We start from the raw sequence: 24,640 nt of genomic DNA, 5'->3' as shown, positions 1-24,640 counted from the left end.
CATGCATGAGCTGGATGAAATTGGCAAAGCTGCGGTATGCCAGATCCATATGAAATAGAGAAATTCTGGTTTGGTTCTTTCTTATTCTATATGCTAATTAAGGGCTTTCCCTTTTTTTCTTTTTTTTCCCCTTTTTCTTTTTTTTCCTTTTCTTTTTCTTTTTTTTAACAAGGTACTGACTATCTCATAGCAGGCCAGGAGGACTCTAGGACTGGCAAACTCCTTGTGAACATGAACAGCCTGGTGAAACCCTGGAAGGCATATTTGGGAAAACAAGTATCAGATATTCTTCGAACTGGATGCAAATAATTTCTGCCTCAGAAATTAAAGTGCTGGACTTTGCCTTTTAGTAACACTGCAGTGAAAGGTGTAGTTAGTTCAAGCATTCCCATTCAACATGCTCCTAGCTGAAGCAAGGAAAGCAGACTTGCCATCCCTCCTTTCATGTGCTTAGACAGGAAACTTGGGACATGACTACTTTTTAAAAAAAATGCACAGCCTTATAATACAAAATCACCTAGTGCATCATATATAGATCACAAGTCAGTTCTTCACTTGAGCCTGATTCCAGCCAGAATCATTTTACAAGGCCAAACTAAAGACATGGACTAGTGTTTCCATACTTCAGGTCAGAGTCTGATATTAATATGCATAAACTGCTTTCATAATACATCCATTACTGGAGTGTAATTTTATTTACAAGTGACCACTAAAAGGCAGCAATTTCTTTCAGCTTTACAAGTGGCATAATACAAAATAAGCATATAAGAGAGCTCAAACTGATTTACCATCAGACTGCAATTATGCCAATATAATGGGCTGCTTTCTAGAAGCCAGTATTATCCCCCTGCCTACAGAAACAAATATGTGGCTTATCTTGGGACAGTGTCCTTTAGAGATGTGCATCATGTATCATCATGTATCATCAATGCTTAGTGCTGAGCTCTGTTGCAGAAACCACCTTGGCTCAAACTCCATTTCAAATCCAGCTCTGTGCTCTAGTACTTAGTCTGCAACACCACAGAGGTTTCACAGCAATAACTGCTAATAAGCCTTAATTATAGGAAAAAGCCAAAGTGTGAGGAACTAGCAGCTGCTCTAATACTGAAATTGTGACACTACAAAAGCCACAAAGCAGAAACAGGAGGTAAATGGATTGGCTGGAGCATGTATCAAATGAGGTAAGCTGTAGTTCTGGGAGAGCAACCTGGCTGCTCCAACTGTGCTCAAGACCACTGGCCTTCGATGGCACTTAGTGCTTTCATTGTGCTTTATTTCTCTTGGTCACACTTCGGGGTAAGATGCTGAAGCTCTGCTTCCTTCTCATAGTGCCTGAGGATTATTTCTCCCTCTGCAAAAGTACAGGAGTGGTAACATCTGCACTTCGGGTAAAAATAGTTCTGCTTTGCAGAAGCATTATTTCTCAATCAATTTTACCCTATAGTAATCAAGAGATAGCTAATTAAATCCCTAACACAGAATTTTGAGGAAATTGAAGTTTGAGATGTGTCCCCCATTTAAGGACTCACAACCAAATGAAGTTGGTTGGAGCACTCTCTCTTCAACTAAGCAACAATCCCAATGAATCAATCTATATTCTTTCAGGGAGTTACAGAGAAAGAGAAGCACACATGCTACATTGGCATGTTTCAATTCCATGTCTAATTTTTAATGCTCCTAGGGAAGAGGAGATATTTTCATTTAGCTCTGTCTGACTGGTAACTGGGACACCTGGAAACCCTAATACTAATGCAGAACAACAGAAGTCTAGTCTACAACTTAAGCCATCATTTTGTTCTCTTTACCAATGAGAATGTAAAAATTCAGCCTCTTCCATTCTATTTACTGCTATTTTACTTTGAATTTCACATTGATTGAACAGTGGAAATATCCTCATGTGGAAATGGATGACAGGTGGATCTTTAGGAAAGAAAAAAGCTCCAATTTGTTTCTCAACAGGATATAAACAGTGTTTCTAGTGTTTCCTCCTCCCTCCTTTCTGGGAAATTTCCCTTCCTCCACTGCTTTCCCCCTTTCACTTCATAATTTATTTGTTGTTACTTAAACTGGTATCCAACAATGTGGCATCTCCAACAAGCTATTTAATTAATGCAATAAAACACTTTTTAACCAAGGCATTTGGCAGAATTTGAAATGTCAGCCTTATGAAATTAGGAGCCCAGCAACTGCTTTCTTTACTGTCCCCAGAAATTGTCTCACAATAAAAAGATTAACTAGTTCTCTTTCAAATATCAATAAAGACCTGTACATGAATTTACAGTCTGATCTCAAAGGGCCTCTCACAAGAAATTAAAGTGTAGGTTTACAATTAACCTAAGGAATGTGCTTTTCAACAGAGGCCATTTTACCTGTAGGGGATCTTATTTAATGACAATGAGGATATTCCATGTTGGTTTATAGTCAGCACCATATTAAAGCAAACACCTCTATTCCACTTTTTGTGCCAGAGTGGTGGTTTTGTGGGGAGGGTAAACATCTGCATAGTTCTTCTCTGTCAATAGAAGTTATTTTTTGACACATTCATTTACTAGCATTACTAGCTAGTGCTAGTAGAAATACATCTTGGAACCACAGATTAAGAAATCAAGCATCCATTTTCCTCACAGCATCCTATGAAGGGAATGAGTGCACTGTGAGGGGATGCTTTACCTTTCTTAGGAGCTGTAAGGAACTTGTAACATTCAGAAACAAATAACTGGATCTGTCATTCAGGGTACAACAAATCCTACATCCACCTACCCTTCACATCATTGTTGTGTCATCTGGGTTAATCTGCACTGTGGAATCACCACAAATCCTCCTGTGCTCCTTGTTATGGCCTTCCTGAGCAGTCTGCTCACAGATCATCAATACTGATTTACAATAAGCCATTTTCAAACCAAACATTGGTGCTATAATCACTGCTGCACTCCTCTACTCTTCCTCTGTTGGGTGTGTCTTCTCTCAGCTCCACCATCACCAGCAAAACATCAGCCCCAGAGGGGTTAAAAGCAGTTGAAAAACAACTGCAGACAGGCTCCTGTTCAACAAAATGAAATCATGTCCAGTGAGGAGAGCTGACTAGGAATAAATGATAAACTGCTGGTAGCCTCTCTACACTGTCCCACACTAACACTGATAGAATTTTAATGAGGTAAAACAAGAGTCTAGAAGCACAGAAATTCCTTTTTTTACTTGCCTAGGCATAAGTAGGTTCATTGACGGGTGATCAGATCAGTGCCTCAGATAAACAGGAGACTCTGCTGTCAGGTTAACAAGGACACTCTCAGTCAGAACTGCTCAGGATATAGATCTTGTTTCCAAAACAGCCCTGCCAGATCCCCAGATCTAATGATCCCTACGGTGGCCTGCAAGATAAACGTCTCCTTCTAGCCACCATTTTGTTCATCAATCCTTTCTCAGAGAGAAAGGAAAAAAAAAAAGTTATTTTTCCACCTGAAGCAAGGCCATACCTCAAGGAATGTTACTATACACAAGCTCAAGTATGGTCTCTGCAGTATCTTCAGGCTGTATTGCATTTTCAGAATTGAAAGTTACTCAGTAGTTTTTCTGCTGTTCTCTGCAGTACATATATATTAAATAAGAAACATATTAAAACAAGAAATTTGCAGCCCTAAGTTTTGTATTCACACAATAAAAATGCAACTTACCATCTGTTTACTTCACAAGCTTGTCACATATTGCCAAGGATCATTTTATCATCTTTATTATATATTAAAATAACCACTGATTGATTTTAGATCTAAAATTGGGGCATGTAACTATAGGAGGAAAATCAAATTAAGCAAATGCTGGGAAACAGAAACAAGGAGTTACATTGTCTATGCATTCCCAACTGCATCAGTTTACATAGCAAAAAAAAAAAAATTCCACAAAGAACTATTTAGGATTAAAGCTATGACTTCCTTTCTCAAAACACTTCAAACACATTACACAGTTCTTTTGACAGTTTTTGGTCTAAGATCCTTATACATACTTTATATTTGTACTGGATGCAGCACAACAGGTTACCAAGCCACAACAGTCAGAAAGCAGCAAATCCATCCTGAACACACCTACACAACTGTCAGATTATGCCCCAAGTCCCTCTGTCAGTATTAGGTGCATGTCCCTACCCACTGTAGGCCAAGATTCTCACATTTTATGTTTTGTTCACAGATGCCACAAATACAGTTGTAGAGGATAAATCCAAACACTTCAGAGCACAAAGGCAATGTGGGAAAAAAAAGCACAGCAAAAAAGAAAGAAGAGGCAACTTGTTAGAACAGAGCACCCCTTGAGTAACAGCTCTTGCTTCCTCACAGAGTGCACTGGATTTCCATTTGAACAACCAGAAGCTTCGGTGCATGTGATATTTTTCTAATTTAGTGCCCAGTGTTCATCTATTGCCTAAGTGCCAAAGATTATCTCTGCTCCTTTTGTGCCTGTTTACTCAGGTTAACTTGGCACTTGGCTTCTTATCCCTGAAAGAGCCACACTGAGAAGTTCTGTCTCACTTTGTTTCTTTGGAAAGCAGCAATGCACAGAGTCCCTGCTATCACTGCCCTCAGAACAAAGGAGTTGTCAGCCACTTAATTGCCTACAAACTTTTTTCTGAGGATCCAACAGCTCCACTGAAATACAAACACCTCAAAGACACTGTAATACTTGACAAAAATTCCCCTCAGGAACCTGGAACATTCAGAAACATCAGTGGCACTGAATTCACTTATGCAAGCAACACATGAGAGTGCAATATGGAATTAATGCTGCTGAGCACTCCAGGGTGCTGCCCACAGAGAAAGGCAAGTGTTTAAACATTGCTGGACTTTGTGGCTGCATTACTGACACTACAACCTTTTATGCTTTGGGTGAGGTAGCCAACACAAGGAGAGAAAAAAAAAACCCAACAACCACAGCCACAATCTCATTTGAAAAAAAATCTCACAGCCTATCTTTTGCTCAGAAAGACAAACAATGGAGTATAGCTTATCTACAGCAATTAAACAATACTGAACTATTAAATTATTTGTACCTTTGAAGTAATTTTCAAATATTTTAATAGCTGTTCATGTTTGTTTGCTGGTCCATGGTCCAGTCTAACACTGCTACTGAAAAAGTTTTTTATGCCTTCCTGCCCGGGCTGGGGAGAAAAGAATAAGACAAGAATAAAAATCTGACAAGCTGGAGCAACCGATCTTCACAAGCCACAAATTCATTTGAGATCTGCTTACAGCACAGAACAGTTCTCAAATCCAATCAGTGTTAACCAAAAACCAACCAAACAAAACACCATACCACAAAGACACAGGAACTTCCATTGAGGGTAAAAAGTATTTTCTTTTTAATATGCACTTAAGTCACAGTATCTATTTTGAGATCATTACACCAGGTAACAATTTATTGTATCTCAAAGTATTTTACAAGTGCCCATCTATACCTTGAAGGAGAAGGTAATAACCAAAGGAACCCAAAAGCTGTATTTTCAGAGCAAAAATAAAGCCAGTGACCAGCATTCTTTTCATTCATCTTAATCATCAGCTGCACAACACACCATTTTTAAAAATGCAAAAGGCATCACAGTAAGTAAACGAAATCAAAGATGTGCATTTCAACGTTTTCCTGGCAGTCCTGATCTGATGCCAGTAGTAAAATGCAACCATAATCTAGTAAGACCATTTGAAATTATTTTAGAAATTCTAGACCTAGACTATTTTCAATGTCTTGCAGCACTTTGGAAAAAAGAAATCTTAAAGGAAAAACAATCATTTAATGTAATTTCTATTGACAGAACAGAACACATTAAATAAAAAGCAGCTACTGATCAGAACATACTGAAATGAAGACAGACCTGGTGTGCCAGTGGAAATTTAATTGAAAGCTATGTACTTCAAGACATTATTCAAGTCACAACTCAAGGAAAACTTGAGGGTAAAGAACAGCTGTTAAAGTTTTAACTGTGTCCAAAACCAGGTTACACAGTATATACACACACTCACTCTTTTTGCAGTATTTATCTCCAAGGCTGAAGCTCTGAGATTTCTCCTTCAGGAATAAATTATTTATTATGATACAGTGCACAGAACATGGTGAAACATTTCCTCACTACTCAGAAGACAGACACAGTGCAGAAGTCCATGTCTCTGAAAATGAGAAATGGAGACGACAGCCTCCTTGCATCTTCATTAGCTGGATCCCTCCTCCTCTTTGGCAGCAGAGGCCTCCACAGAGGCAGCTTCCAAATCCTTGCTGGACTTCTCATCATTTTCATCCTCTTGAGGGTAAAGATCTGGGTATTTTTGCATGCATTCCTGCATGGCACGGAATTGGTCCACACAGTCTGATCCCTTTATTTCTTCTGAGCTATAGTGGAAACAAGAAAAGGCTGACTTGAACTGCTCCCCACAGGGACCACTAGCCATTCCACCCAGACATGGGCAATTCCAATTGATGTCTCCATTGGGCAATATCAATCCTGAACAAACAAGAGAGAAGAAAAGTTAATGCACCTTCCAAACATTGATTTCACTCAGTGACAGCTGCTGGGCTGCAGGTGTGAACTCAAGCACTTATAATTCCATCTTAGTTCTGCAGCTTCAAGGCTGATAAGCACCTTTCACTTCCCAGCCAGTCTGTTTCTCCCTCTGATCTGTATAATCCTTTAATGGGCACAAGTGAGATTAGTTCTCTATCCATCTCTGAATTAAGTCCTTCTCCCTGGACTACAGACCACTGAGAATATTCTAAGGGAACTGCAAAACAGATGGAAGTCAAGTCAATCGATTTGCCAGACTGTCAGGGGAACAAGCAAGCATTAAAATCATTCCATACAAATAGTAAGACTTTAAATCCAGTATTAAGACTAGAAATCTTTTAAATCAAATTGAATGGATGCTTTTTTCTTCTTGTTTGAAATAAGCTCTGAAAAATAACTCACAACTTTCCCCCTTCAGATTTCAACTGGAAGACCAGAATTGCAAAAACAAAAATCAGTGTATTTGTAAAGATTAAATCATGTGCCACAGAACACAAGGAACAGCAAGCCTCAGAGCAAGCCTGCCTGTCTGGCTGCCAGAAACCAAATTGTACTTCAGAACACAACTGAAAGGAGTTAAGTGTCACTTCAGACTCTAAACTGGAACAGCTGTAAACCTCTGCTCTGGCACAGTTAAAGTCCTGACAGAAATACTTCACTGGTGGACTGGCAAGATGAAGATTTAATGGCATATGTTCTTCTGGATGGCAACTGATTTATACAAAGAAGGTCAAACAACAAGTTGAAGAACTCCTTTCCTCTGATTTTAGAAATTCAATATAACAGACTTGGTCCTGTGGGCTTCCAGAGCCTCTAATGCGTTTCTCTAAGGCAATAAATACATCTCCATTTCCTTTCTCTACTGGTATGAACATACACAAGTATGTTCATCTGTGAAGAACAGGAGAACTACTATGCTATGATCCAAGCTGGTTTCCTCTCCACTTGAACAGTTTGCTCTCCTCCTCTTCAGCAGACTTTTCTAACTTCATCTCCATGCTGAGTTTCTGCAGAAGCTGACAGCATGTGCATAAACCTTAAATTTAAGCACCTTCCCTTTAGAAAGGAGGTATGAAAATACCACTGGCAGGTAAAAAAGTTGAATTAATTCTGATTCAAACGTGAAATAATATTTAAGACTTGATACAACTTGACATTACCTAAAATAGTGCCACAGAACTCACTAAACTTATTACTTCTCTTTGTCCTGTGGATTAACAAAGTTCCAGACATATATTTCACTCCCATGCAAACATGCAAATCTTACTGTGAGCTATCCCATAAACAATACATTCTACGGTATCACAAGAGCATTGACCTACACCTATTTTATCACTGAAATAGCACCAGTTTCAGAAGTTCTGTGCACAGAAACCATGCTTTAGAAAAACAAAACAAAAACACAGATGACTAAAGCAAGCATTTCCTCATTCATAATCACAGCAGAATTCACACATCAATGAGTAAGTCTATCAGCAAGCTTAGAACACAATTAAATCGGAAACAGATTTCATCCATTGCTCTTCCTGAGTTGCAAGCCTGCAACAGATAGGATCACTATTTTTAATTAAAATTGAATTCAAATGTCTTTCAAATGCAGCCTGAACCTCACTGATCCAGTGAGTCACAATCTACTTGAACCTGCAGTCATGGAAGAAAAAATAACCCTGTTTAGATCACTGTAGATCAAGATTTGTGTGAGCAGTTGCTTGCTGACATCTCACAACCTAAAGTCTCCTAGCTCATGGAAACTGCTCATGTCATGGGCAAAGGCAGGCCCACCTGCATCTGTGTCAACACTTGTCTTTGGACTCGCTGGGATGAAGTCCCACTGCTGTTCTGGGAAGAGTTTCTTCCCTGTAACATGACAAACACATCCAATAACGAGTTTATCTGCCAGGGTTTCACAGTGGAAGATGACAGGAAGCAGGATTGAAAGGGACATCATTAGTCATAGAAACAGTCCTGTACATCTGATCATTCATCAAGTTCTTCCTTACAAGAACATGGAGTTTTGCTTCATCGGTCCCCTCTAGAGACCACTTTAAAACTGTTTATAAAATAAGATGACAGGAACAAGTCTGGAAAAACTGAAGGGAAAGACCAGCAACAATCTGTGTTTGAGGTCCAATTCCATAAGTACTTCTATCCAACTTTCCCATCACAGCTGTAACACTAATAAAAACCACTTTGCATGCATAAAACTCATCATTGCCTTCTTCATATAAGCTTAATAAAATAAAAAATTATTCGAACTGAAGGCAGCCAAGATGTCAGTGAAAACCAGGAATCTTTCATGTTTAAATTCCACCATCTGCAACACATAGGACTAGAAAGATGCTTTACAGTAACAATATTATTTCAAAACCACTGCAAATGAATTCTTAATTTGTTTCCATCAGCCACAGCTGTCAAAAAGCACAGACAGTGAACTGTGATCTTCACTGCAGTATGAAATCCTAACCTGAACTTACTCCAGTTTGTCTGCCTTTCTACTTCCCGTGGCTTTTTTCTTTCAATTTTTTAGCTTAAAGTGAGTCATTAACATTTTGCCTACCAAAATCACCCAGATGATACAACAACAACAACAAAATATTGACCGAAATAAGAGCAGTACACAACTGGTTTTTATCCTAAGGGAAACAGAACACAAGCTTTCCTGACCAATCTACTGACTCAAGTAGACTGCTCAAAGACTAATGCCTGTTAATGTCTGAGACAAAATAAGAATTATCAAAAATTACCAAATACAAACCAGATGTTTATCTCAAGTATGAAAAAGGCCCCTACAACAAAACAAAACCTCAAACACAAGTTTCAGGTGTATTAGAAAGCAATGCAGATTATGGCAGGTCTATATAATGCATCTATTCTTTCCCAGATATGACTGGTTCTCTTTGGCAGAGCAGAAAGATGAAAAGAGTCCTTACAGTTAATTATACAACACAATTTGAACACTGGAAAGCAAGTCTTCTATTCCAAGCAGAAGCTAAATTAGAAAAGCCTACATGTTACATCAGGTACAGGAAAAGTCCTCCCAATTTTCTTTTAAATAAAAGCCATGCAAGCCAGAGCTTCAGCATTTCATCATATTCCAAACCATTTTACCCATGCCTTTCCTGCCCATAAACTTCACTCCCTACTGCTACATTCTGTGATATGTCCATTTTCTCTCTTCTGATCTAATGCACTGTAGCCCTGGGTCATTCAAGAGGTTTTTCAGACTTTAAAACACGGCAGTAATTTACTACATACTAAGAAGAAAACTCAACAAACTAACAAAGAATATCACACAACAAGAAATCCCCACCCAAACTTATTGACAGTACCTAAAGATAGTTTATAGTTTCTCATTTTGAATCCCACAGACACACACTGTCACTGTAAGGTGACATAAAAGCTCCTGGCTTTGCCCCTCTCTTCTCTGATCTAGAGTTGAGGAAGAAAGTGACCTAACATTCTGTAAATACAGGACTGCTAGGAAACAAACCCCATCCCTCTCCTCCTGACCACAGCCCTTCCATGTCCAGCAAAATACACATAACAGCAATAAACTGAGATGGCATTTAAACAAATATAAAGTGGTTCTTTTAATTTTGACTAGTTTATTACCCAAATGTATGTCACACCAGGACATCAACAGGCTTATCAGTGCACGTGAGAAAAATTTTTGGATACATAACTGACAACATACAGTTGTAATGAAGGCAGAAAAACAGGCAGATAAATGCAGTAACCCTTCCACACAAATCTATGTACGAAAAAAGTTAATTTTAATGACATTGGAGGGTGTGGTTCAAATTACAGTACACACCACATCAGCTAACAATGAGACCCTGTGAGCTCCAGCTGCTAAACTGCTTAAATGCTGCCCTCTAAAGGTCTCTGAGACACTTTAGAAAGATTAACTTTCACTTTCTAACTAAGTTTCAAAGAGTCTGAAGAATTGTCTTCAGCTTCAGTTGAGCTGAAACCAATGAAATCCCTTTACACAAAGCGAAGAGACCAAAAGATCTGCAAACACGGAGGCAATTAGAAAAAAATTAACCTAAACTCACATTTTCATGATAATTATTAACCCAGGGCAACATTTATTAAATCATCATTACTGGAAGTATATTTCATTTACCCATTATTTAAAATATACAACCAGAATATTCTAAGTCTTGGTCTCAGAAGTATTCTGCTCTCTTAAGTCTCTATTTGCAGGCTAGATATACTTTGTACAAGAACTGTAATCTTCATGAAAACTTTTATCTTTTCAAGGCACGATGATTACGGTTGAAAACTCAATAATTTTAACTTACCCATCATGTGGCACTTAAAGATATTGATTATATTGCTACCATTATAGTATTAGCCAGATTTTAATTTATATTAAATCAGATATTCAGAGATTGCCATATTAGGCAATTTCAGCTGCTCTCAGGCAGGTGAGCAATTCACATCAAAGACAGAGATATGTAACTCACTCCAGCTTCTCTGAAAATTGCATGCTGTTACTTAAAAGAGAGAAAAAACTATCATAATTTTCACTTGATTAGGCTTACCTTAAGGAAAAGTTAGCCCTGCATATCTCTGACCACTAACCAAAACTAAAATCCATCAAGTGATTATCTGAACAGGCCACTAAGAAAAATCACAAGTGTAGAAAAATTACAAGTGTAGAAAAATAAATACTGGAAGAAAATGTGTCATTAGTGATGTCCTAACCTGGCAGTTAAAACTACCAAGGGTTTGGGTATTTACTGCATAACCTGTTGCCCTCAGTCTTTAAATATGCTCGAGTTTTTCTAATTCATGCAGGGTTTGTTTTCTGTTGGATTTCTGTATGATGTAACACCCCTTACTTCTGTTCTTCTGCTCACTACCGACCTTGTTCTTCATAAGGGTCATCTGGGTCATCTGCAACCAGCTCAGCACTGCTCGGTGTCTCATGGTCCTCCTTGGTTGCAAATATTATTCTGTCTTTTCCTACCGTGGAGGAGACAAGAAGCAAAAGTTCAGAGAAATCTGAGACAGAAAAGAGTCATTTACAAAACTGCTGTATACCACAAGGTAATGAGACTTTCAATGTGATTCAATAATATTGAGAATGAACTGCTGTACTTAACAATTCCCCAAGAATTCTCCAAATAAAGGCCACTATCATAACTTGGCGTATGAGAAATTAGAATCTCCTGGCCCCTCAGTGTGACCTCAGCCAGCAGATGTTCAGTAACTTAACCTTGCTCAGTAACCATGCATTTAAACACGTCTGGAAAACAGATAAACCTAACACCTTTTAAAAAACAGAAACAGTTTTCTGACAACTCTGCATTGTACTCCAGCAAAGTTTACAATGTAGAATGTTCGGTCATTTGTTATATGAAAGGAGCGAGAAACACATGAACTCTAACCTCGCCACTGCAATTTTGTAGGGTTGCATAAGGCAACTTACAGATCTTACAAAATTAAACAAAGCACAACATAAAGCATAAAAGAGATACACGCGTTATGACCATCTCAATACAGTTCATAGTCTATGTCCAAGTTTGTAACTTACAAATGGCATTTAGAACTATTGGTGCTTTTTTCCCAGGCTGAAACTTTACATTCAGCCACTTTGCATGACTTAAGAGAGCAAGAATCTTTATACATATATATATATATATGTAGATACAGACATTTATCTACGCATCTCCCACTTTAAGAGGTGGTCAAGCCTCATAAACACCACCACCTGTACAACATGATACAGGTACAAATAAGCTCGCACTCTACGCACCCTGTCCATCAACCTTCAAAAGGCAAAACCCCACACCTCTGGCCACTCAGCTAGGCTGGGATAAATGTAACCCCTGAGGGCAGCAGGCGCTCCGCGGCTGGGAGCTGCCCTGCCCGCACGCCTCACCCGCTCCGCGGCCACACGCGGTCCCTGCGGGCACCTCCGGCCGCTCCCGGCCCGCTGCGGGGCCTCGCCGTCCCCACACCCGGGACCGCGCTACCGCCTCATGACCCCGCCGCCCTTCCCGCCCTCCGTGAGGAGAAAGGTCGCGGCGGGAGGAGAGGCAGCGCTGCCGCCGCCACGCACGGACCGCGGGCGGCTGCCGCGCCTCCTCTCTACTCCGGCTGCGCCTTCCCCTCACGGGCTGCGGGGAGCGGGCGGTCACCCCGCGGCGCACCCACCCCCGGCCGCCTCACGGCGAGCCCGCCCGGCGGGGTGACATTGGGAGCGCACTCGGGCGCACCTTCCTGCCTGCAGTAGGACATGGCGGAGCCGGCCGGTGCCTTCCTCCGCAGCGCGCCGCACACGGGCCCCGCCGCTCCGCTCCCGCCGTCCCTCCAGCACCGCTCGGGCAGCGCCGCGCCGCCGCTCCACGCCGCGACCTCCCGCCTCCGGAAGCGCCTTCCCGGCCCTGAGGCGGCCGCTGACGCACCTCCTGCCGGCCGCGGGGCTCCGCCAAGCCCGGCCCCGCCGCACTACAGCTCCCGCCTGCCCCGCGCCCGGCCGCAGGGCGGAGAGACAGGGAGGCGGGAAGGGAAGGAGGAAGGAAGGGCTTCCCCGCCGCGGCGGGAACTACGCGTCCCGGCGTGCGCTGCTGCGGGCGGGGAGCGGCTCGGGGGCGGGGGAGCCCTGAGGCGGATGAGGGCGCGGCTGGTGCGTGGTTCTGGCGGTCTCTGAGTTGTGGCTCCCGGGGGAGTGAGAGGCTCAGGATGTCGAGGAACGTAAGTGCTGCTCGCTCGGGCCCCGCCGCTGCTCAGCGCTCCGTGCGGCGTCCGCCCGGCTTGGCCCGCTCGCCCCCGATGTGCCCGGGCTGCGGCCAGGGCCCTGTGCCGGTCGCAGCCCGCCAGGCATCTCCAGATGAGCTAGATGAGAGGGACGATGTGTGCTAATGGCTTTACTAATAATTCGATGAGTGAAAGTATGGGTGTTAATGTCTTTGAAATGGGTCTTAATATCTACTGACTTTGGGCAGCAGGTTGGTTGCCGAGCTGGGACAGCTTGGCTCCTGACACAGAAAGTGGCTCTGCACAAGCCTGGGTTTCTGAACTTTAGGCATCAGGTTTGTTGCAGAGCCCAGACAACCTAACTCGTGAAACAGAAAGTGGGTGTCCACAAGCCTGAACTTCCGAACTTTGGGGTAAAACAGTAGGTTCAAGAGGGGGATATGTGGGAGGTGGTTCGGCAAGGCTCTGTCTGCCTTCCGAGTACCTCAGCCGATGGGGAAAGGAAGAGGGCAGCGTGCGGCTGGGAGTGTTGGACGAAAGGAGACTGTGCCCTCCGAAACCTCGAGAGAGAAAAAAACCCCGCGAGTGTGTGCCCCAGTGGACTCTCTCCCTTTATTCGAATAAAATTGCAGGACTTCTCTGCTTCCTCTGTGAACGCTGGCTTTTTGTAGCGTGATTTTCCGTACACAGAGAAGTGCCATGCCCTGCCTTGGCTGTGTGCGTGCGCTGAAGTTGGATTTGGTAACTCCCCACAAGCTGTGTATGCACAGATAAACCCCTGGGCTCTCATGTTAGCCCCGTGCCTTGTTTTGAGTTGTTGTTACCCTGGATATAATTATTTTAGACTGTGCAGGCACTTTTTTTACTGGTGAGGTGAATCATAATTTGTTATTTATAGCAGTGTTTTAGCTGGTAAGGAATTCAGGGCTATTACTCAATTTGTCATGGCCTGAATGCAGGGTGTGGACTCCAAATACAGAACCTGGATGCAGACCGAAGAAAGCTTGAACATATAGAAGCACTATAATAGAAATTGAGGTTTTTTCCTAGCAGGCTGGAATTTTATTTATTGAATGTGTTTCTGGTATCAAAAGTGTGATAAGGTATTTTATAAGTGTGGGAAAGTTTTGGTCCAAGGCAAGAGTTCTGCGCTGTAGGGCAGCAGTGCTAACAAAGCTAGAAGACTTGTTTTGAAACTGAATGCTTTCCCCTTTCACACCAATATTGCACTTTTGGTTTATTTTCAACAGTTCTCTGACCCAGGCAGCAGAAAAGAGCATGTTAAAGTCACAAGTGAGCCCAAACCAGGGTTCCTGGAGCGGCTCAGTGAGACTTCTGGAGGCATGTTGATTGGACTTGTGACATTTCTTCTGGCTTTCTATGTTCTTTTTACCAATGAAGTAAGTGCAATACTGTCAGTGTTTGTGCACAGCATTTTTACTTGATCCATGAGAAGAGGAGGTTCTGTCTGGGGACCTGGTGCTTATGCTCGGGATGTAACAGAAAAGTGAAATCACAGGCCACAGGTAGTATTTCTCTGGAACTAGGCAGAGTAGAGACAGTAGCAGTGAGTGATGAGAGATAAGATCCAAAGCTTGTAAACTGATGATGAAACAGCCTGTGGTAAGAGGGTTGCATGAGCCAGCCCTCTTTTTTCTTGAGATAACAAAAGGTCCTTATTTCTAGTGGTGTTATAAGTACTTTAAAGAAATTCATACCCCATGTTGCAAAATTGGAGTAGTTATTTATTTGTTTTTTCTCAGTATTATTTCTTGGGTTTAGATACAATTAAAAAAAAAGTAAACCAGAAATCTTAAGACCGTACCATTGAAAACATACTTGTTTTGGCAGTTTTGGAGTGGAGAGCAGAATTCTGTGGATTTTCACTTAGAGACTTCTTTTCATACCTCTACAAGAGGAAAAATAACTACTTCAAATTTTGATGACTTTGGGATATGATGGTGAGGCAGGGAAGACTGCCAAGGAGTCAATATAGGTGTGTGGAAAATGAACCATAATTTGTATAATTTTTGCAGTTATGCAGGAATGATGAACAAGGTAAGAGCTGCAGAGCAGTAAGTTTGGATCCATATAGGAAGAATCTAGGTCTGTTTGAGAAGCTTAGTTGATGTTAATGGTCCTGCAGCCTGGCTAAGAAGTACTGCCCCAAACTGGCTCAGACAGAGAATGGAGAAGTACAAGTGTGTTTCCAAAATATGCCTTGGGCTGAATATACAAGCATTCCTTGTAGTCATCAATTCACTTGTCTGCTAACCTGGTTCACAAAATGCTACTGTGATGTTGATTCTCCACAAGCTGATTTCTGTTTTCTTTGTTGCAGGGACGAGCTTTAAGGACAGCCAAGTCTCTTGATGAGGGGCTTTCTCTTGTGGTCCCTCTTGACAGCATCCACAGCATCTCTCAGCAGAATGAGGGGAGACTGGTGCACTTGGCTGGAGCTCTGAGTACATCCAAGGTAAAGAAAATAGTATCTTGAAGATATGAGTATTTCAAGCTTGGAGGGAAGGAAAAGTCTTTGCCAATAAAGTTTTGTTTGATATCCAGGAAAAGACACATGGCTTTTCCCCTCCTCTGTGCATTGGCAGCTACTACTCAAGCTCTGGTTCTTGGCCTGGAACCAGGGAGATGCTGAATGGCCTTGCACCCCCTTCTTCAAGCCAAGCTCTAGCTGTGTTTGCCCTCAAGCTGCCTTTTGTGGATAATTTCAATTGCCATTTGTGGAGGGAACCTGTTGTGTGTTATGATATTGTTAAGTCTTCAGGCTCTTGCGGCACAGGAGCTCTGCAAGTTTTTACTTTTCAGTAGTGGTGACATTTTCCATGGTCCACCCACATTGCTGAAGGTAACACAGCACCTTCCAGCAAAACAGAATCTCCTGGTTTAAACACTGAGAACTGTAAACCCATAGTCAGCAGTTCTAGTTTCATTCTTCACTATGACAATAACTTTTGATTATGATTCTTCAGGTCAGATTTTCAGAGACATTCCTGTTTGTCTTTCATAACATTTACACTGTGTTCACCTGTGTGTGAGATAGTGCTAGCTGTGAGACATGTAAATAGTAACTGTGAGATATGTAAATAGGTTCAGTAGTAAAAGTGCAGTGTTTGAGGTTGTGAGGTACAGCATTTAGACTGACTTGCATTTTCTTGAATTCTTGTACAGCCTTTGTTTGACCCCAGCTATGGGCTCTCCATCCAAGCTGTCAAACTCAAGCGTAACGTGGAAATGTACCAGTGGGTTGAATATGAAGATTCCAAGTAAGTGAAAGTAATCTTTAAAAGTAGTTTGAGTCTGTTGTGTTACCAAGATCCTATCACAATTTTTTTCCTTTCCTTATACCAAAGGGGAAAAAAGAAAGCATATAAAAATCCCTCTTCATAGCCAGAGAATTCTAGAGCTCTTGGATTTTTTTTCCTTTAGAGAATCACTTTAATTTCCTTGAGAGATGTTAACTGCTCTACTAATAGTTGCAACCCAAATAGGGAAAACCTTCTTGCTATTGCTAATAATTCCACTGATGGTAGTATGTATTATGTAGGTGTGACTGCACAGAATTTATGTTCCAAATGTCTTTCATGTCATAGAAAAAAAAAGGTCAGAGGTAGTGAAGGTGTGAAGAATAATTTCTCAGTTTTAGCATGCTTATGGTGCAGCATCTGTTAGAGACTTGATTTGGCCATTTTATCTCACTGTATTTAATTCTGGTTGTTCCTCATCAATCTAGTTGGCACCTCCTTGTTCAAAATGTGGGAATAAATAGGCTGTGGCTGTTGAGCATTTGTGTACAGTTTTTTCCTGGTAAAGAAAAATCTCTGTCTTCAGAACAGGTAGTTCAGAGAAGAGTTAGGTGATGTATAAAGATACATCTATGTTGCCAGAGATCTGTCTGTGCATTTCATTGGTGAAGTGTATTCTGCCCTGAGCAGGGGTGTGTGTGCACTGGTTTGGTTCTCATCCCAGCCCTTTTTCTCTGCAGGGAATATGAGGAGGATGGTGAGATTAAGAAAGAGACAAAGTATTCATACAGTAAGTTGATCAACAGAAAGTCCCTTTTATGCATGTAACTTTGAACTTTTATGTGTGTGTGTACTTTGACTATTGTTGTAAAACCTTTATTTTCTTCTTGGGAAAGAAAGGAATGTGAAGAAATAAGCAGAAGTTCTCTTTTCTAAACAAATGACAGAACCTCCCTTTCCTGAGGTAACTGAGGTGAAAAGAGATGTGCTGTCAGCAAGCAAGGGCTACAGAAAATCTTAGACTGTTTTGAAACCCCTAAAAGTTCAGAGGAACATCCAGAGATAGGATGCTTCAGAAATAGGGCCCATAAGGTCCTCAGTGACCAGAAATGGGCAGTGATGGGAGTATGTTTGAAGCTACACCTGAGATTACACTTTAGGCATGGAGTAATTGGGAATATGTCAGCTGTGAGCAGAGGAGAATAGACAGGGAAAAGCAGGTTAGCTCCAGCCTGGAAGGGAGCCTGTTGAGAGCATGTTTAGATGTTGATACCAGCCAGTGAAAACCACCAGCACCTTCTGATGTGCCCTGTGGCTTTTGCCAAGTGCTTTTTTGGCAGGAGCAGAACTGAGTGTGTTATTCTGATCTACCCAGTGGCAGAAAAGCACTCTGAGTCATTGTATTTGGAGACTGGTCTCTGTGCTTCATTTATCTCTGATCAAAGCACATGGATGTGTATGTGGGTGTGCAGCAGTTTCTGGGTGTGATCATATAAAACTACTCAGCTGAGTGAAGCATGGGGACCCTGTGCCATGGAGGCACATAAGGGGCAAAGCTGGTGGTTGTGAGCCATGAAAAACAGGCTCACAGTGATAGGAAACAAAAAGAAATGCCATCTAAAAAATCAGCTGTCTTCTCAAGACTGATGGATTCTGCCCCATAAATGTCTATGTATGTCAGCCATGGACCCACATAGCTGCTTGATTACTCTCCCCTCAGCAGGACTGGGCAAGAAATTGGGAATGACAGGAGTGAAGGACAAGTTGAAAGAAAGATAGGGAGGTGGCTTTCCAATTACCATTATGGGCAAAACAGATTTTCCTTGGGGAAAGTTTATTGTCAGGTAAAATAAATATTTAATTACTGACTTGGGTATTGGCAAAACACATTTGGACTCAACCTTTCCTGGGCTCAAGTTCACTCCAGACTCCTCTCCCTTTTCCCCCTGCTCCTTGTTATCACAAAGCCAGCTTGTTCCCAAAGAGCGGAGCTAGGAATCAAAGCCTGATTGTGGAAGATGCCAAAAAAAAGCTGAGCAAAGCTGAGGTACAATTTTATCCCAAAAATACCTTTTTTCATCCTAAATCCTGCCATTCCCTGCTAACATGCTGGGGGGAGGGATCTATGTATCAGTACAGACTATGACAGACATTGATGTAGACAGTATTACTAGAAGTGTAACCTAGAACTGAATGATTGAGAGGTGTCTTCAGTAACTGAGATCTGAGTGTCCTTTACTCAACCTTATCATCCTGTTTAGATACAGAGTGGAAATCAGAAGTTGTGAACAGCAGAAACTTTGATCGAGAAATTGGACACAAGAACCCGAGGTGAGGAGGTCCCATCTGGCACAGTCCCTCTGAATTCTCTCACTGGATCTGATCAAGTATGAGAGCTAAATGACTGATTTCATAACAGAGTGCAGTAGATGGAAACTGCTGTTCTTTTGGTAGCTGGGAGAAGGAAGGCATAAAGAAATTAGAGCAGCTCCAAGAATGATGCCTTAACTTATTTTAATGGCTCCAACAGTACGCAGTCTAGACAGTCTCTTGATGGATTTGTTTTCACATCATGACAGTCATTTAGCTCTTTGAGTTTCCCATGACAGTCATTTAGCTCTTTGAGTTTCTCCTGATATTTGCCACAGTACCTTTTCTGTTCTATATATTACATACTGCCAATCAAGAATTTGATCATAATTCTGGGACTAATCAGGGACTCTCTCTGTTCCTCAGTGCCATGGCTGTGGAGTCTTTCACTGCTGTTTCTCCTAACGTCCAGGTTGGCAGCTTTGTTCTTTCCAAGGGTAAGGGTTGTTTTGTACTGGCTTTGTGTCTGCTGTTGCATCAGCAGTGGACTTTGGTTCTTTCCACAATAGCTGTCATGTCTAGTGATAATCAGGAAGCCAGCCAGTAAATTGGCCATTCCAGGTTAGACACTGGGCCTCAGCTTGGTGCTTTGTTCTGCTTAGGTCTCGTGGATAAAATTGATAATTTCAAGCAGCTGAGCTTGTCACACCTGGAGGATCCCCATGCTGATGTTACCCGAAGAGAAGATTATTTCTATCACAGCGACAACCCCAGGCGTCCAGAAGTAAGATGGCAAAGATAAACTAAAGCAGTGATTACCTGTGTGTGACAAAGGAATTGGGGCATGTCTCATTTCTGTTGAAATGTATAGAAAATGGAGTGCAGACCATCACATAGGATGACTCCCTTAGTGCAGCCCTAGAGAATGGGTGCTTCTCTTGCAGAAAGCTTCCAGTCCACTCCTTGATTCTCTGTCTTCTCAAGTCTGCTATGCTTTTAACTGGAAAGGGATGGTGCAGGGAGGTGGGTTCCACCTCTGCCTTGCTGTATTGAGGAGTACAAACAGCTTGTTGTCACATGGCTGCTTGCCCTGTTTTGCCAAAAGATGGAATGATGAGGGATGAATAAAGCATATCATGTGCTCCTGCAGCTTAATCAGAGGGGATATTACAAAACAACATTTGAGCTCTCATGTTTCAGTGGCCAGCTAGCCCTGAAAAAAGGACAGCTTGGAAATCATTCTGGCTATATCTCTTGCTTGACATAAATTTTCAGAAAAAGTGTTGATAAATAAAGGTTGTTCCTGTGCTGAGTTGTCTGTCCTGTGACTCCCCTCACTCTTTTTTGACTCCAATCTTCTCTTGTTTGTAGGTGGGAGACCTTCGTGTCTCTTTCTTCTATGCAGGTTTGAGTGGAGATGATCCCCATTTGGGCTCTGCTGATAGGGTGAGTCTTCAGCTGTTTCTGTATTTTGTAACTCTCTTTTCCAACTCAGAAATCAGTAAATATTTTTCCCTCTCTTCCAAGGTGACTGTGATTGCTCGGCAGCGAGGTGATCAGCTGGTTCCATATCATACCAAGTCTGGAGATGTTCTGGAGATTCTGTACCCTGGGGACCTCTCTGTGGAGGTGAGATACCACACTCTTCTAGTGAGGGCTTAAAACTTGAGGTGGTAGTGCAGAAGCAGCAGAGGATGAAGCTCTTGGTCTCCTTCAGACCTGCTCCAGAGGAGGAGATACTCATATAAACATTGGTTTTTCTCTCTCTTTCTTGGACAACAGGTTGTAGACCGTGTTTGCTTCCAGGTTTCTGCACATTCTGACTGTTTTCTTTAAAGATTGTTTCTGTTCCCTCTCATTTTGTTTTTATTTGCTCCTTGATTGTTTCCCACTTACACATGCAAGTACACACTTTTGAACAGGTCACATGTAAAAATAGTAAAAATCAGGGTTTAATTAAATAAACCATTAGAGTTATTCTCTCTTCAGCTCCTAATAACATGAGTTTAGGCTTGTTTGAAATGTTTATTACTATTCTGGCTGAGAAAGAACCTTCAGGCAGAGCATTATGCTTCAATAAATCCTGCATGCTCCAGCAATTTGGTGATTCATTTACTTCTTTTAGTAGGTTTGTTTCCGTTAATGATTGTTCCATGCCCTGCTGCAAAGAAAAGCAGATGTCAGGAGTTTACAGGTGCTCCCAAAAGCAGTTAGAAAGCCTTTGTTCTGACTTGAAAGAGTAGCAGTAGAATCAACCCTCTGCTGTAAGCTCCAAATCTTCATTAGACAGACTTTTATTTCATTGAAAATGAACTGGTTACAAACAAATAATGCATTGAGTACTTGTATGTAAAATAATCAGAATTCGTGCAGAGATGCTTTGCTTTGCCTGATGAAATGCACACATACCTTTTAGATTTCTTCCCTGCATCCAGCTTGCTCTCTTTCACACACCTTGCCCTCAGCCATCAGTTGGATATTGCCTATTCTTTCTTCCTTCAGAGTGAAGTCAGACTCTTCCTTCTTTATGACAGTTACTTATTAGTGTCTTCTTTTCCACAGTAAGGAGAATGTGTCCAATTGCAGCAAAACCTGGGTGCTTTCTGCCTGTGGGTAGTGTTGAATGGTGCTTTTTAGGTTGTTTTAATTATGAAAAGTGCCAGTTTCCCCCATGCTGCACTGTTCAATCTATTGCAGTGTACTGCCGTATTGCACAGACCTTACAGAATGAGCTGCAATGTATTTTCTGCAAGAGAAATTGTGCTCCTAAAATGCTCTTGGCTCTGCTTGGCTCATAATGTACTGGAATTAAGAGGATCTTGAAAAAGAGCAAGAAACAGGCTGCAAGTGATGGTGTTTGCTTTCAGGAGGTGTTTCAGAAGGAGCAGGAGAGTAACACCATGAAGACCTGGGCCCTCCGTGCAGCTGGCTGGCTCTCAATGTTTGTGGGCATCAGCCTGATGACCAGGATCTTTTACACTTTAGGTAAGTTTTTCACAGACAGGTAAAATGATCTAGGAACAAGATCATAACCTCCAGAGGGTTAATTCATTTGGAGATCAGAAAAAACCTGATTTGAACTCAGATTTGATTTGATCTGAAAAGTCACTGTAGGCAACTGCAGGTAAACTGGACCCCAAAACCAAGTGGTTGCTTTGCAAACATTAAGAAAAGCCCACACAAATATCTTTTACCAGTCTCAGAAGATCCCAGCCCAGTGCTTACCAAAATGAAAAGCTGAGGCATGTGTTGGGCTGGTTCTTTCAAATCTAACTCAAGGTGCTGCAATACAAATACTTTCTGCACCCACACACAACTGGTCCCCTCAACAGGTCCTAATCTGAAGTTGTATTGAAATACATTTTTGTGTCTGGTTATTCTACACTATTGTAAACAAACAGCAAAAAATATAAATATAAATTCTTTTACTATAGGAGATGCTGGAGTAAAACCAGAAAAACAGGACAATGCCTCAAACTTGCATAAACTTCAGACATCAAAGACATCATTCACTTTGCAGCTGTGAACCATTTTTTTTACTGATTTATTTATCCATATATATGCTGCTCCAAGATTTATTGTTGCCAGAAAGGAATTCTTGTGCTAGCAGCTTGTGTCAGTTGCCCTAGACTTGTTCTACAGCTGCAGGGTTGTCTGTCTCCTCTACCTCTCAAGCCTTGGACAAATCTTCAGACTTCATTTTGGATTATTTCCTATGTGAAGAGATGAGGATAGCATTGCCTTATATGTTTAGGTGTTGCTCAGTGATCAAGTGTCTTGATGATGCTCTGCTGAAATGCCTAATCCAGTGCTCTTGATAAATAGTTTGAGTCTGTCTTATGATTGCAGCTGTTAGGGTGCAGATCCTAGGCATGAATCAGACTTCTTTTTAAACTCATCTTGCCAACTGCTGCCTGCCATGTTTAATTCTCCCTACAGTGGACTGGTTTCCTGTTGTGAGGGACCTGGTGAGCGTTGGCCTGAAGGTGTTTGCAGTGTGTGTGGCCAGCTCGCTGTCCCTGCTGACCATCTCTGTGGGCTGGCTCTTCTACCGCCCGCTCTGGGCCCTGCTCCTGATGCTGCTCTCTGCTGTCCCCATCCTGGTGGCCAGATCCCGTGTTCTGCCCAAGAAGCAGCAGTGACAAGGAGGTGCTCAGGTCTTCAGCTGAATCCTGGTTAGAACCTTCCCAAGTGCATTTCTGCCCGGTTCCTGCAGCAAGCTTACAGCAAATCACAGCTCAGCAGCGAGCACTGAAAGCTGGGGAGGGGGCTTGGATGTGATTATTGGTACATGTTATCCACAGGACTATGGGATGCTGTTTGTGGGAAGTCAGTGACACCAGCTTTGGGGAAAAAAGCATTTTAGGTGTGGGTATTGATGGTAAGTTAGTGAACAAGCAGATTTATACCTCTTTCTGCTTAGTAATTCCCCCTGATTTGAGAACTGGCAAGTCCTTGCTGGGTGGGGCACCTTGTGTGCTTTGGAGAAAGTGCCAGCTGCATCCCATGGACTCTTGTTAGATGTCCTTGGGAAATGCGTGTGCCTGCCTGCCTCTGACAAACCCTCCCTCTGCTGCCTTTCCTGGTTTGCACAGTCAGGAACACTCCTTTGGCTGATGTGTTTGGCAGTGCATGTGTTCAAAGGGAAAACATAGCTTAGGTGAATTCCACAGAATACTCATGTAAACCTTCTGCTTTTGGACTGAGGATTTTCAAAGTCATTGATGCAATGAGTGGCCAGGTTAGCAGTGCTCTGAGGTTGGGCAGATTTATCAGGACACATTGATTTCCCCCAGGTTTTAAGTGTCTGAACTTGTTCTTGGTTAAGCATCCAAAATTATAGCCTGGACTATATCAGAACTGTTTCAAAAAATTCACTTCACATTGCACTTAAAGGGATACTCACAGGTCATTCGTGTGTAAATAAAAACCTACTGCCTTGAAACAACATTGACTTTTATAACTGAACGTGTAGTCTAGAAATAGTTGGGGTTTTTTTGCTGTGTATACTGTTCCTTGCTTTAATTTCACTTAGTAAGGACAATGAACATACTCTGTGAAATTAAGTAATGGAAACATTTTTGCCTGGTTAGTTTTCATAGATTTTAGTAGCCTAAATTGGTAGTTTTGTATCTTGTTAGAGGAATGCCTTGTAGTGTTGTGATGGCTCATGTTTATCTGCTGTAACCAGTACTTGAGGTTAGAGACACCCTTAAGTCTCTCTAGTCTGGCTTCCAGATGGAGCCCCCTACACTACTGTTCTGGGGTTTTTGTAAGTATACACAGTTCAGTACAAAAAGAATGTTTTCTATTATGAAATCTATTCATGACCATCAGAGGAGTGTTCTCTGTACCAAAGGAATTTGACTTGAACATGCATAGAAGCAAACGTTTGCTAGAAGTGATATTGAAATAGAAATCTGAGTTAGAAATCATAAATGTTTTGAGAATTTGTAATGACTTTTTTAGTCCTAATTACTTTCATTCTTTTAGTATTTGAATATTGTCAATTTGGTCTCACAGCTCTGTCCTGGTAAAGCAGGAGCAGGGAGTGAGTGAAAGGGCAGGTACAGGAGCTGGCCTTGTGCCTCCCTGGTCCATGGCACTAGTGCTGCACAGCTTTCCTGCTGCTCAGCAACACCTGCTCGTGCTCCAGCAGTCAGGAATTGTGCTCCACAGGGGAGAGAAACTGTTTTTGAACTGCTGCTGTTTTGCCCATGCTGCAGAACACTAACCAGCATTACTTATTGGAAATGAAGTGACAATTTTCTACAGAAGTGCTGAGCTTTTATATATTTAATAAAATACTGTTTTCAAAAGGTTG

At 41.9% G+C, this 24,640-nt stretch overlaps 3 protein-coding genes across 4 annotated transcripts in view; 2 read left to right on the top strand and 1 right to left on the bottom strand.

The window, feature by feature from the left end:
• The window catches only part of LOC139595863 (netrin-4-like), a 45,971-nt gene extending 43,516 nt beyond the window's left edge, over positions 1–2,455 (top strand). For both annotated transcript variants that reach the window (XM_071439627.1, XM_071439628.1), the window contains exon 10: positions 173–2,455. In XM_071439627.1, coding sequence (XP_071295728.1) covers positions 173–309 — 137 coding nt within the window. In that variant the 3' untranslated portion in view covers positions 310–2,455. The remainder of the gene's footprint in view (positions 1–172) is intronic.
• Positions 2,456–5,320: 2,865 nt separating this feature from the next.
• Positions 5,321–12,896, bottom strand: CHCHD4 (coiled-coil-helix-coiled-coil-helix domain containing 4). Its single transcript, XM_071439631.1, has 3 exons — positions 12,766–12,896; positions 11,411–11,509; positions 5,321–6,475 (listed from the first exon to the last, which is right to left on the bottom strand). The coding sequence occupies exons 1-3, from the start codon at positions 12,785–12,787 to the stop codon at positions 6,186–6,188; spliced, it is 411 nt and encodes a 136-aa protein (XP_071295732.1). The 5' UTR covers positions 12,788–12,896; the 3' UTR covers positions 5,321–6,185.
• A 213-nt stretch (positions 12,897–13,109) lies between these two features.
• TMEM43 (transmembrane protein 43) lies at positions 13,110–24,635 on the top strand. Its single transcript, XM_071439629.1, has 12 exons — positions 13,110–13,243; positions 14,497–14,646; positions 15,588–15,722; positions 16,433–16,527; positions 17,247–17,296; positions 18,768–18,837; positions 19,243–19,313; positions 19,479–19,600; positions 20,188–20,262; positions 20,344–20,445; positions 21,684–21,801; positions 22,756–24,635. Exons 1-12 carry the CDS (start codon positions 13,232–13,234, stop codon positions 22,956–22,958), a joined length of 1,203 nt encoding a protein of 400 aa, XP_071295730.1. The 5' UTR covers positions 13,110–13,231; the 3' UTR covers positions 22,959–24,635.
• The last annotated feature ends 5 nt before the right edge of the window (positions 24,636–24,640 follow it).

The sequence above is a fragment of the Agelaius tricolor genome, unplaced genomic scaffold, assembly GCF_023055355.1.
Source record: "Agelaius tricolor isolate 1412-34295 unplaced genomic scaffold, bAgeTri1.0.p SCAF_14, whole genome shotgun sequence".
Taxonomy (NCBI): Eukaryota; Metazoa; Chordata; class Aves; order Passeriformes; family Icteridae; genus Agelaius; species Agelaius tricolor.
The sequence above is the reverse complement of the archived record's forward strand: the minus strand, read 5'-3'. Positions and strand labels throughout refer to the sequence as shown.